Source organism: Oratosquilla oratoria, chromosome 19, assembly GCF_046742065.1.
Source record: "Oratosquilla oratoria isolate Oo_2021 chromosome 19, ASM4674206v1, whole genome shotgun sequence".
In the NCBI taxonomy this organism is placed as follows: domain Eukaryota; kingdom Metazoa; phylum Arthropoda; class Malacostraca; order Stomatopoda; family Squillidae; genus Oratosquilla; species Oratosquilla oratoria.
In genome coordinates, this window is record NC_134795.1 from 41990635 (window position 1) to 42005025 (window position 14391).

The window sequence follows — 14391 nt, forward strand, 5'->3', positions numbered from 1 at the left end:
TGTCAATCCACACACACACACACATGCACATACACACACACAAAAGAATGTGTACACATGATATTTGTGTGTGTGTAAGCATGTATTTTCAAACTAGGCTTTCCCAACTTCGGGAGGGGGGGGCACACCTGGGAGGGGGAGCATTTAAAGCTATACTTAATTAAAAAGAATATTTTGGTTAGGGTTAAGAGTTAAAGTTAGGTGGTTTATGGTGAGGGAACACGCCACTACTGTAGTCTCCTCTTAAGTTATCATCTTTGTAGCATAAGAATCAATATAATTAAACAAACCATTGTATGTGTTCATAAATATTATTTATATATATGAAATTAATGTTGCCACAAACCATGATAGCTTATGTAAGAAAAAATCATGCAAATGTAAAATTATTGTATAATTTTTACCAAATGTTGAAATATTGCTTACTCTCATTTAATTGTAGTGCGGCGGAAATTTATTATTTACAAACTCTTCCTAGGTTTTTCCAAATAACCACTATAACCATATATATTCTGAAGATAAATAAAATAGGTACATTTCCTCACCTTTTAGCTGCAGGCATTTATTGTCAATCTACACACACACACTCACACATGCACGCAAAAGAATGCGCACATGATATTTGTGCTTGTGTATGCATGTATTTTCAAACTAGGGTTTCCCAACCTTCGGGTAGGGGGGCGCACATCTGGGAGGAGTGTTTAAAGCTATATTTAATTTAAAAATTATGTTGGTTGGGTTTAATGGTTAAAGTTAGGTGTGGTATGGTTAGGTTAGGGATTATTCGCAGCAACGTGCGGGTGATTGGCTAGTTCTTAATAAAACACAACAACTATCGTTATATCTTCTAGCTTTTGCAAATGTGGAAGAAGACCAACATATACGTAATCAATGCCAAACTTTCAACATTTCTGAACCTTCCAGGTTTACAGCGACTTCTTTTTCTACATTGCGCACGACATGACAGCAATGCTCCAGAGTCGACATCATCCCGTTTTTCTCTTCGAACTTCAGCACAGAGGGCAACGATCGTTTTCAGACGGAATTAACGTGGATAATGTCAACCCCACCTTAGGACAAGAACTTCGTAGTTGTATGATCCATGAAATAATACTATAGTACCTTTTGAATTAGCTAAACTTAGATCACTCTCCTCCTCAATATGACCTGCTGTAGAATGCTTAATTTTATTGTGTTAATACAAGCAAATATTCAAAAAAGTAAATGAATAGTGGGTAATCACTGTAGTGAACGTAAAAGTATTATCGATAGGAAAAAAAAGGAGGCTAGCCAAGAGACTAGAGGGAATTTGCTGAATCACTTTATTAGGAACAACAGTGTGATATTTTTACATTCAATAAAAGCTATAAAATCATCCAAGATAATATTACACTTTATCGAAATCTGGAAGCTGTTGAAAATCAAATCATATAATATCCATGAGGCTTCTTCTCTTCTAAATTTAATTTCAAGACACTTGTGGCACAATTTGTATACGCAAAATATAAATAATTTTAGCAATTTATCTATAATCAATTTGTTTTTACTACGTAATTCAGTAATAGTATCAACACATTAGTATTCTCTTATTGGTGAAAACCTTAATAAGAAGCAAGTTTTCAATATTGTTTAAAGATTAAGAAGATAAAATGAAATTGAGCAAAATAGGAGACGAATAGGGGTCGTCGTGAAAATAACTGTATTAGTTTTAGTTCGTATGATTTTTGTAACTTACAATTACAGTATTTTTTAAGTAGGAATGGTTGAATTCACATCAGGTACATTCTGTAATGTATTTATTTAATGTAAGAAAACGGTCACCTTAGTGTGCTAAAAGATGCTTGAAATTTATATGTCAGTGCCACTTAACCAGAGGTGATTTTACAACCTTTAATAACCAGTTTCCAAAGCCTATCTTAGCACAACCCATTTATAAATATTAAACATATAGAAATAATTGAAAGCATGTAAGTTTTTTTCAATAATTACAACAATAAGATTTCCATAGATATTCAAGTTTCCCGTGGCAAAGGCAGTTTACTTAATACTAGCAAATCAGTTTAACAACGATCTCTGGCAGTCTTATAAATAACCACAGCTCCCGTTGATTCATGAAGTTGGCTAAACACACGTTTAAAAGAAAAGTGATAAGTAAACAGATGAGTAGATAGGTATTTAACTGGACATATGATTAATATATAACAGGGTAAATTAATAAGTAAATGTATAGGGTTTATTTAACGAAAATATGGTTAATAGAACTCGTAAGTTTAGAACGAATCAACTGATAAATAGATAAACAAATTTAGATAAACAAGAGAGTTCGAAACATGAATACACTGATAAGTAAATATTCAAACATGTAAATATATTTGCAATTTGATACTTATTTGTTTATTGACAAATATAATTGCCAAAGTGTTAGGGTACATTCTATTTCAAGTACATGAATTTTAACTTGGTAACACAACTCCAAGAAATTTGTCCTACTACCAGATGCTTTAGCATTTTACTTTTCCCACAGGGATCTCCCACGCAGATGAGCTCTTCTACCTCTTCGAAGGAGCTATGTTCGAGCCCTTAGATAAAGAGGAGGACCTCGCCCTCCGAGACAAAGTTGTTGCATTGTGGACAAACTTTGCTGACACTGGGTAGGTCTTCTAGTTTGAAGAATTGAACTCTTAGATAAAGCCTGTACATAGAGATATATTACAGTTCATGTTTGGATGTTTTCCATTCAGAAACCCCACGCCAGATGATTCGCTAGGATTCAGATGGGAGCCAGTGACCGAATCTTCTCTTCATTACCTCGCTCTTCAGCCAGAGATGACCATGGAAAAGGACACTAGAGCAGAGGTTTGGGAAAAACATTAGTTTACGTAAAATTGAAACCAACAAATATAAATACTTACATGCTCATGCATATCCCGTACAAAAATATGTACACACCCACAAAAACACACACACACACATACCTGGATGAAGAAATGGTGAAGAAAATATTAATCACTTTGATAAGACCATGATTGGAATATGCAGCAACGATGTGGTCACCAAATACAAAAAAGAAAAAAAAGTATAACAAAACTTGAAAGAATACAAAGAGCAATTACAAAATTGGCACCAACACTCTCAAAAATATCATATGAAGATAGACTAGCAAAACTTGAGCTACAGACACTAGAGCAAAGAAGAGAGAGAGGAGATTTGATAACTATTTACAGAATCATGAAAGGCATAGAAATTATTGGGAGAGGATCTAATAAAATGGGATGAAAGAAATGCAAGAGGACACGGAAAGAAAATCAAGAAAGACAGCTATAGAAGAGATCTGAAAAAGAATAGCTTTCCTCACAGAGTAATAGACATTTGGAACAAGATGAATGAGAAAGTAGTGTGTGCAAAAACAATACATGAATTTAAAAACAGTTTAGATAAAATGAGATATAAAGACGGGACACCATGAGCATAGCTCCCCTTCCCGTAAAATACAACTAGGTAAATACACACGCACACTTTCGTCGGATGGACGGCGAGAATTGGAATTCCGAAGAAAAAGGAAAATCTACGTGGATCTCAACGTCAAGGAAGTACCTTATTGTATTTATAGGGAAGGGGAAAGCTCGTGGTCTAGTGGGAAAGTGATAAAAAAGTAGAAGGGGAGGGATTATTGAGGGAAATGGAAGAATATGAGGAAGAGGGGGACATGGTCCAGGAGGCCAGGCGTCTTGTAAACAAAAGACGGACCGATGATGATGATTTCGGTGATGACGGGATCAACAAAAATGTAAAGATTGAAATATAGATAAGAGCTGCACAGTGGAAGGTGATGGTAATAGTTTCCAGGGATTTAAAGAGGGTGGGGGGGATACCAACCTCCCCCGATTAGCAAGACTAGAGGAAAAACTTGATAAAATGACCGAGCATTGGGAAAATAGGTTCGGTAACGTAGCCAAGATTGCGCAGAGAGTTGAAAGATTGGAAGAACTAGAGAAGGCGAACAAAAACTTAACTTTAGAAATAGAAGAATTAAAAAGACAGTTAAAAGAAGTTAAAGAAGAGAATAAGAAATTAAAGAGGAATAATAAAGGCTATAAAGAGGCCATAGCAAAGGAAGCACGGGGCTGGAAAAAAATCCAAGAAAACAGTAAAGTTGCATTTACTGACATAAGTAAGCAACAAATGAAAGAACAGAATGAAGACTCAGTTATTAAAGTGATGAGACAGAGGGAGAATATAGTAAGAGACTTCGCAGACAAAAAGAAATGTATAATTATATTAGGAATGAAAGAGAAATTTAACCAGAAATAGAACCACAAGAATTAAAGAGGAAAAAGAAAAAGTAAACAGTTTACTCGAATTAGTTCAGGAAGATGAACCTGAAATCACGAAACAAATTGAAGAGATGTTTAGACTCAGAAAATATAGTACAGATAAGACCAGACCAATTAAGATTAAATTCAGGTCACAAACAACAGCAGAGAATATCTTAGCAAAAACAGGGAAACTAGCAGCAAGTGAACAATATATAAAGGTATGATAAAAAGAGAAACGAATAAAGAGGAAAGAGAGGAAGAAAAAATGAAAAGGCAAGAAGCTAAAGAAAAAATGAAAAGGCAAGAAGCTAAAGAAAAAAACGAGAACAGAAAGTCAGAAAAAGAAGAATTCTAATGGAGAGTAGTGAATATGAAATTGAAGAAATGGACCATAACAGAGAGAAGATGAGGAAGATGAACCTGAAATCATGAAACAAATTGAAGAGATGTTTAGACTCAGAAAATATAGTACAGATAAGACCAGACCAATTAAGATTAAATTCAGGTCACAAACAACAGCAGAGAATATCTTAGCAAAAACAGGGAAACTAGCAGCAAGTGAACAATATATAAAGGTATGATAAAAAGAGAAACGAATAAAGAGGAAAGAGAGGAAGAAAAAATGAAAAGGCAAGAAGCTAAAGAAAAAAACGAGAACAGAAAGTCAGAAAAAGAAGAATTCCAATGGAGAGTAGTGAATATGAAATTGAAGAAATGGACCATAACAGAGAGAAACAAAAAAGAAACAGAAAATACAATGGAAATAACAGAAAGTTAAGAGTGTCCTACACAAATATAGATGGATTAATAACAGGACTGAATGAACTGAATGAGTATCTGAAGGAAAAAGATCCGGACATAATGGGAATTGTAGAGACAAAATTAAAAGGTCCACTACCACCCAACAGCATAGGACACAATGTATATAATTACTGGATTAGAAACAGAGAGATAAAACAAGGGAGAGGAGTTATGTTCCTGACTAAGAAGGATATAAACGTGAAGAGTGTCACAATGGAAAGAATAGAGTAGAGATGATTATGATAGAAGTAGAAGACAGAGATAAGAACAGAAAGTTTGTAATAAAACATGTGGCCCCAAAAACAGCCTCGTAGGAAGAGAGTGAACATAAAGGTATGTTAGAAGACACAAGAATAACATTAAACAAGATAATGGAAGATGGAGGAAGAATAGTTATGATGGGCGACTTTAATTGCAAAGAAGTCTGCTGGGAAGAGATGACAGTAAAGGGTGGAGAAGACTCATGGGGAAATGTTCTACTTAGATGATTATTGACCACACAATGACACAATGGATTCAAGAGAACACTAGAGGTAAAGAAATGAAGAAGAACCATCGAGACTAGACCTAATAATGACATCAGAACCTGAAATAGTGGAAAAGATAGAATACCAGGCACCAATAAGTAAAAGTGACCACATATTGATAGAACTAGAACTAAATGAGGAAAAATACATGAAAAGAAATGAACAATATAGAAAAGGAAGATTGATGTATGAAAAAACAAATTTTGATAAAATAAGATCATTCTTTCAAAAAGAAAAATGGGAAAGAATACACAAATAAGATAAAACAGTAGAAGAGAAATGGAATATTTTGACAAAAAATTATAAAAAAGGAGTGGAAAAGTATGTCCCAAGACAAAAACAAGAAAAAGAATATGTAAAGTGCTGGTACAATTTTTTTTAAGAAGTTGAAAGACAAAACAGATAAAGCTTGGGCCAAATTGAAGAAAGACAGAAGACCTGAAAAATGGAAAATATATACTAGTTATAGAAATGAATATGTACAAGTGTGCAGAGAGGAAAAGAGAAAATATGAAAAAGATGTCATAGAAAAATGTAAAGATCAACCAAAACTATTCTACAGATTTGTAAACAACAAACTGAAAAACAAACAAGAATTAGAGAAATTACGACAAGGAGGAGTTGAATACACAGAGGAAATAGAAATGGCAGAAATTATGAACAAGCATTTTAAATTGGTGTTTACAAGGGAGAACATACAACCTGGAGAGATCGAATGGGAAGAGAAAGTCCCCCCATGAAAGAAATGGAAGTAACAAATAACGAAATAATGAAACACTTGAGTAATCCTGATGTCAGAAAATCGCATGGATGCAAGAATGAACTGGCAGACAAAATACAAAGCATAATAAACAGTTCCTTGAAAGAAGGAAAAGTTTCAAATATTGAAAAAGAGCAAATATAGTATCTATATACAAAGGAGGAAATAAAGAGGACCCTACAAACTATAGATCAGTCTCTCTAACAAGTACAATAGCAAAAATCTGTAAAAGAATTATCAATAGTAGATGGGTAAAATATTTAGAAAAAAACAATGTACTAAATCCAAGGCAATTTGGATTCAGTCAAGGACGATCATTCGTCACCAATTTAATATGTTTCTATTCAAGGCTAATATATATAATACAAGGAAGAGATGGATGGGCTGATTGTGCATTTCTAGACCAAAAAAAAAAAAGCTTTTGACAAAGTACCACATAAGAAGTTACTAAAGAAATTAGAAACTGAAGGAGGAATACAGGGCAAACTGCTTAAATGGATGGAAGACTTTTTGCAAGAAAGAAAAATGAGAGTAGTGATAAGAGACAAACACTTTAACTGGTATGAAGTAATAAGCAGTGTTCCCCAAGGAACAGTTTTGGCCCCAATAATGTTTGCTATATATATTAATGATATGGATAAAGAAATTGAAAGTTACATGAGCTTCTTTGCAGATGATGCAAAACTGTTAAAAAAAAATTAAAACGGAAGAAGATTGTGAGTCACTACAGAGTGATCTCAATAAAGTATGGTAATGGAGTAGGAAGTGGGAGATGGATCAATACCAAAAAGTGTAGTATAATGGAATTTGGAAAAAGCAAAAAAAGAATAGAAGAATCATATAAATTGGGAGAAGAAGGAATAAAAAAAGTAGAAAATGAGAAGGACCTGGGAGTCATTATTATGAATAATATGTCACCTGAGAAGCATATAAACAATATTTTAAGGGGAAACTTATAATTTAATATGAACAATCAAGGTAGCATTTACATACCTGGATGAAGAAATGGTGAAGAAAATATTAATCACTTTGATAAGACCAAGATTGGAATATGCAGCAATGATGTGGTCACCAAGTACAAAAAAATATATATAACAAAACTTGAAAGAATACAAAGAGCAATTACAAAATTAGCACCAACACTCTCAACACTATCATATGAAGAGAGACTAGCAAAACTTGAGCTACAGACATTAGAGCAAAGAAGAGAGAGAGGAGATTTGATAACTATTTACAGAATCATGAAAGGCAGAGAAATTATTGATAGAGAGGATCTAATAAAATGGGATGAAAGAAATACAAGAGGACACGGAAAGAAAATCAAGAAAGACAGCTATAGAAGAGATCTGAAAAAGAATAGCTTTCCTCACAGAGTAATAGACATTTGGAACAAGTTAGATGAGAAAATGGTGTGTGCAAAAACAATACAAGAATTTAGAAATAGTTTAGATAAAATAAGATATAAAGACGGGACACCACGAGCATAGCTCCCTTCCCGTAAAATACAACTAGGTAAATACACACACACGCACACACGTCGAACAGACGGCGAGGATTGACGTCCTGAAGAAAAATGAAATCTACGTGGATCTCAACGCAAAGGAAGTACCTATTGTATTTGCAGGGAAGGGGATTGCTCGTGGTGTAGGGGGAAATGAGGAAAAAGGAGAAAGGGAGGGATTACTGAGGGAAATTGAAGGAAACGAGGAAGAAGAGGACTTGGTCCAGGCAGGCAGACGCCATGTAAACAAGCGCGGACCGGATCAATTTAGTGACGACGAAGGAACTAACAAAAATGTAAAGATTAGAAACATAGATAAGAGCAGCACAATAGAAGGTGAGGATAATAATTTCCAGGGATTTAATGAGGGGGCGGCGGATATCAACTTCCCTCGACTGGCAAAAGTGGAGGAAAAACTTGAACAAATGACCGGACATTGGGAGATTAGGTTCGGTAAAATATCAAAAATTGCAAAAAGGGTTGAAAGATTGGAAGAACTAGAGAAGGCGAACAAAAACTTAACTGATGAAATAGAAGAACTAAAAAGACAGTTAAAAGAAGTAAAAGAGGAGAATGAAGAATTAAAAAGGAACAATAAAGACAATAAAGAAACAATAACAAAAGAGACACAGGGGTGGAGGAAGATACAGGAAAATAGTAAAGTTGCATTTACTGATATAATTAAACAGCAAATGTAAGAACAAACTGAAGACTCAGTTATCAAAGTGATGAGACAGAAGGAGAATATTGTAAGAGACTTACCAGACAAAAAGAAATGTATAATTATATTAGGAATGAAAGAGAAACATAACCCAGATAGAACCACAAGAATCAAGGAGGAAAATGAAAAAGTAAGTAGATTACTAGAATTAGTTCAGGAAGATGAACCTGAAATCATGAAGCAAATTGAAGATAAGTTTAGATGGGAAAGTATAGTACAGATAAGACCAGACCTATTAAGATTAAATTCAGATCACAAACAACAGCAGAGAATATCTTAGCAAAAACAGGGTAGCTAGCAGCAAGTGAACATTATGAAAAGGTATGGATAAAAAGAGAAATGAATAAAGAGGAAAGAGAGGAGGAAAAAATTAAAAGGAAAGAAGCCAAAGAAAAAAAACGAGACCAGAACGGAGTCAGACAAAGAAGAATTCTACTGGAGAGTAGTGAAAATGAAATTGAAGAAATGGACCATAACAGAGAGAAACAAAAAAGAAACAGAAAATACAATGGAAATAACAGAAAGTTAAGAGTGTCCTACACAAATATAGATGGATTAATAACAGGACTGAATGAACTGAATGAGTATCTGAAGGAAAAAGATCCGGACATAATGGGAATTGTAGAGACAAAATTAAAAGGTCCACTACCACCCAACAGCATAGGACACAATGCATATAATTATTGGATTAGAAACAGAGAGATAAAACAAGGGAGAGGAGTTATGTTCCTGACTAAGAGGGATATAAACGTGAAGAGTGTCACATATGGAAAGAACAGAGTAGAAATGATTATGATAGAAATAGAAGACAGAGATAAGAAGAGCAGAAAGTTTGTAATAAACTACGTGCCCCCAAAAACAGCCTCGTGGGAAGAGAGTGAACATAAAAGTATGTTAGAAGACACAAGAATAACACTAAACAAGATAATGGAAGATGGAGGAAGAATAGTTATGATGGGCGACTTTAATTGCAAAGAAGTCTGCTGGGAAGAGATGACAGTAAAGGGTGGAGACGGCTCATGGGGAAATGTTCTACTCGAGATGATTACTGACCATACAATGACGCAATGGATACAGGAGAACACTAGGTATAGAAATGAAGAAGAACCATCGAGACTAGACCTAATAATCACATCTGAACCTAGAATAGTAGAAAATATTGAATATAAAACACCAATAAGTAAAAGTGAAAATATGCTGATTGAACTGGAATTAAATGAGGAAAAATACATGAAAAGAAATGAACAATATAGAAAAAGAAGAATGATGTATGAAAAAAACAAACTTTGATAAAATAAGAGAATTCTTTCAAAAAGAAAACTGGGAAGGAATATACAAAGAAGAAACAACAGTGGAAGAAAAATGGATTATTTTGACAAAAAAATTATAAAAAAGGAGTGGAAAAGTATGTCCCAAGACAAAAACAAGAAAAAGAATATGTAAAGTGCTGGTACAACAAAAGTTGTAGGGAGTTAAAAGACTAAAAGAGACAAAGCTTGGACCAAATGGAAGAAAGACAGAAGACCTGAAAAATGGAAAATATATATTTATTATAGAAATGAATATGTACAAGCGTGCAGAGAGGAAAAGAGAAAATATGAAAAAGATGTCATAGAAGAATGTAAAGATCAACTAAAACTATTCTACAGATTTGTAAACAACAAACTGAAAAACAAACAAGATTTGGTGAAATTAAGACAAGGAGGAGTTGAATACACAGAGGAAATTGAAATGGCGGAAATTATGAACAAGCATTTTAAATTGGTGTTTACAAGGGAGAACATACAACCTGAAGAGATCGAATGGGAAGAGAAAGTCCCCCCCCCCATGAAAGAAATAGAAGTAACAAAGAATGAAATTTTGAAACACTTGAGTAATCTTGATGTCAGAAAATCGCATGGACCAGATGAAATAGCAAACTGGATTTTGAAAGAATGCAGAAATGAACTGGCAGACAAAATGCATAGCATAATAAATAGTTCCTTGAAAGAAGGAAAAGTCCCAGATGATTGGAAAAAAGCAAATATAATACCTATATATAAAGGAGGAAATAAAGAAGACCCTACCAACTACAGATCAGTCTCTCTAACAAGTACAATAGCAAAAATATGTGAAAGCATTGTCAAAAGTAGATGGGCAAAATATTTAGAAAAAAAACAAACAATGTGCTAAATCCAAGGCAATTTGGATTCAGACAAGGATAATCATGCGTCACCAATTTAATATGTTTCTATTCAAGGCTAATAGATATAATACAAGAAAGAGATGGATGGGCTGATTGTGCATTTTGACAAAGTACCACATAAATAATTGCTTAAGGAATAAGAAACTGAAGGAGGAATACAGGGGAAACTGCTTAAATGGATGGAAGACTTTTTGCAAGAAAGAAAAATGAGAGTAGTGATAAGAGACAAACATTCAAAATGGGATGAAGTAATAAGCGGTGTTCCACAAGGAACAGTTCTGGCCCCGATAATGTTTGCTATATATATTAATGATATGGATGACGGAATTGAATGTTATATGAGCTTCTTTGCAGATGATGCAAAACTGTTAAAAAAAAGTGAAAACGGAAGAAGATTGTGAGTCACTACAGAGTGATCTAAATAAAGTACAGGAATGAAGTAGGAAACGGGAGATGGAGTTCAACACTAAAAAGTGTAGTATAATGGAATTTGGAAAAAGCAAAAACAGAATAACAGGATCATATAAATTTGGAGAAGAAGGAATAAAAAAAGTAGGAAATGAGAGGGACGTAGGAGTCATTGTTATAAACAATATGACACCTGAAAAACTTATAAATAAGATTTTTGGAGAAACTTATAACTTGATAAGAACAATCAAAGTGGCATTTACATACCTGGATGAAGAAATGGTGAAGAAAATTCTAATCACTCTGATAAGACCAAGACTGGAATATGCAGTCACCAAGTACAAAAAAAAAAAAAGTATAAAAAACCTTCAAAGAATACAAAGAGCAATTACAAAATTGGCACCAACACTCTCAAAACTATCATATGAAGAGAGACTAGCAAAACTTGAGCTACAGACACTAGAGCAAAGAAGAGAGAGAGGAGATTTGATAGCTATTTACAGAATCATGAAAGGCATAGAAATTATTGATAGAGAGAATCTGATAAAATGGGATGATAGAAATACAAGAGGACACGGAAAGAAAATCAAGAAAGACAGCTATAGAAGAGATGTGAAAAAGAATAGCTTTCCTCACAGAGTAATAGACAGTTGGAACAAGTTAGATGAGAAAGTGGTGTGTGCAAAAACAATACATGAATTTAAAAATAGTTTAGATAAAATGAGATATGAAGACGGGACACCACGAGCATAGCTCCCCTTCCCGTAAAATACAACTAGGTAAATACACAAACTTTTGTCGGATGGACGGCGAGGATTAGAGTTCTGAAGAAAAAGTGAAATTTTCGTGGACCTCAACGCAAAGGAAGTACCTATTGTATTTACAGGGAAGGGGATAACTCGTGGTGTCGTGGGAAAGTGAGGAAAAAGGAGAAGGGGAGGGATTACTGAGGGAAATGGAAGGCAATGAGGAAGGGGAAGACTTGGTCCAAGAGGCCAGACGTCTTGTAAACAAATGGAGGACCGATGATTTTGGTGATGAGATTAACAAAAATGTAAAGATTAGAAATATAGATAAGAGCAGCACAATGGAAGGTGAGGATAATAATTTCCAGGGATTTAATGAGTGTAGGGGAGATACCAACCTCCCTCGATTGACAAGACTAGAGGAGAAACTTGATAAGATGATCGAACATTGGGAAAACTGGTTCGGTAACGTAACCAACATTGCGCAGAGAGTTGAAAGATTGGAAGAACTAGAGAAGGCGAACAAAAACTTATCTTTAGAAATAGAAGAATTAAAAAGACAGTTAAAAGAAGTAAAAGAGGAGAATGAAGAATTAAAGAGAAATAATAAAGACAATAAAGAAGCCATAGCAAAAGAAGCACAGGGTTGGAAAAAATCCAGGAAAACAGTAAAGTTGCACTTACTGGCATAATTAAACAGCAAATGAAAGAACAAACTGAAGACTCAGTTATCAAAGTGATAAGACAGAAGGAGAATATAGTAAGAGACTTAGCAGATAAAAAGAAATGTATAATTATATTAGGAATGGTAGAGAAACATAACCTAGATAGAACTTCATGAATCAATGAGGAAAAAGAAAAAATAAGCAGTTTACTAGAATTAGTTTACGAAGATGAACCTGAAATCATGAAACAAATTGAAGAGATGTTTACACTCAGAAAATATAGTACAGATAAGACCAGACCAATTAAGATTAAATTCAGGTCACAAACAACAGCAGAGAATATCTTAGCAAAAACAGGGAAGCTAGCAGCAAGTGAACAATATAAAAAGGTATGGATAAAAAGAGAAATTAATAAAGAGGAAAGAGAGGAAGAAAAAATGAAAAGGAAAGAAGCCAAAGAAAAGAACAAGACCAGAACGGAGTCAGAAAAAGAAGAACTCTACTAGAGAGTAGTGAATATGAAATTGAGTAAATGGACCATAACAGAGAGAAACAAAAAAAGGAACAGAGAATACAATGAAAATAACAGAAAGTTAAGAGTATCCTACACAAATATAGATGGATTAATAACAGGACTGAATGAACTGAATGAGTATCTGAAGGAAAAAGATCCGGACATAATGGGAATTGTAGAGACAAAATTAAAAGGTCCACTACCACCCAACAGCATAGGACACAATGCATATAATTATTGGATTAGAAACAGAGAGATAAAACAAGGGAGAGGAGTTATGTTCCTGACTAAGAGGGATATAAACGTGAAGAGGGTCAAATATGGAAAGAATAGAGATGATTATGATAGAAGTAGAAGACAGAGATAAGAACAGAAAGTTTGTAATAAACTATGTGCCCCCCAAAACAGCCTCGTGGGAAGAGAGTGAACATAAAAGTATATTATAAGACACAAGAATAACATTAAACAAGATAATGGAAGATGGAGGAAGAATAGTTATGATGGGCGACTTTAATTGCAAAGAAATCTGCTAGGAAGAGATGACCGTAAAGGGTGAAGAAGACTCATGGGGAAATGATTATTGACCACACAATGACACAATGGATTCAAGAGAACACAAGGTATATAAAAAGGAGAACCATCGAGACTAGACCTAATAATGACATCAGAACCAGAAATAGTGGAAAAGATAGAATACCAGGCACCAATAAGTAAAAGTGACCACATATTGATAGAACTAGAACTAAATGAGAAAAAATACATGAAAAGAAATGAAAAATATAGAAAAGGAAGATTAATGTATGACTTTTTTTTTTATAAAATAAGATCATTCTTTCAAAATGAAAACTGGGAAAGAATACACAAAGAAGATACAACAGTAGGAGAGAAATGGAATATTTTGACAAAAATTTATAAAAAAAGGAGTGGAAAAGTATGTCCCAAGACAAAAACAAGAAAAAGAATATGTAAAATGCTGGTACAACAAAAGTTGTCGGGAGTTAAAAAAATATATATTTGTTATAGAAATGAATTTGTACAAGCGTGCAGAGAGGAAAAGAGAAAATATGAAAAAGATGTCATAGAAAAACGTAAAGATCAACCAAAACTATTTTACAGATTTGTAAACAACAAACTGAAAAACAAACAAGATTTGGTGAAATTAAGACAAGGAGGAGTTGAATACACAGAGGAAATAGAAATGGCGGAAATTATGAACAATCATTTTAAATCAGTGTTTACAAGGGGGA

At 34.0% G+C, this 14391-nt stretch overlaps 1 protein-coding gene across 2 annotated transcripts in view; it reads left to right on the forward strand.

Annotated features, from left to right (window-relative positions):
* LOC143035853 (juvenile hormone esterase-like) overlaps positions 1 to 14391 on the forward strand; it is a 98066-nt gene that overhangs the window by 58202 nt on the left and 25473 nt on the right. For both annotated transcript variants that reach the window (XM_076202943.1, XM_076202942.1), the window contains exons 9-11: positions 925 to 1093; positions 2525 to 2651; positions 2742 to 2856. In XM_076202943.1, the coding sequence (XP_076059058.1) occupies positions 925 to 1093; positions 2525 to 2651; positions 2742 to 2856 (411 nt within the window). The remainder of the gene's footprint in view (positions 1 to 924; positions 1094 to 2524; positions 2652 to 2741; positions 2857 to 14391) is intronic.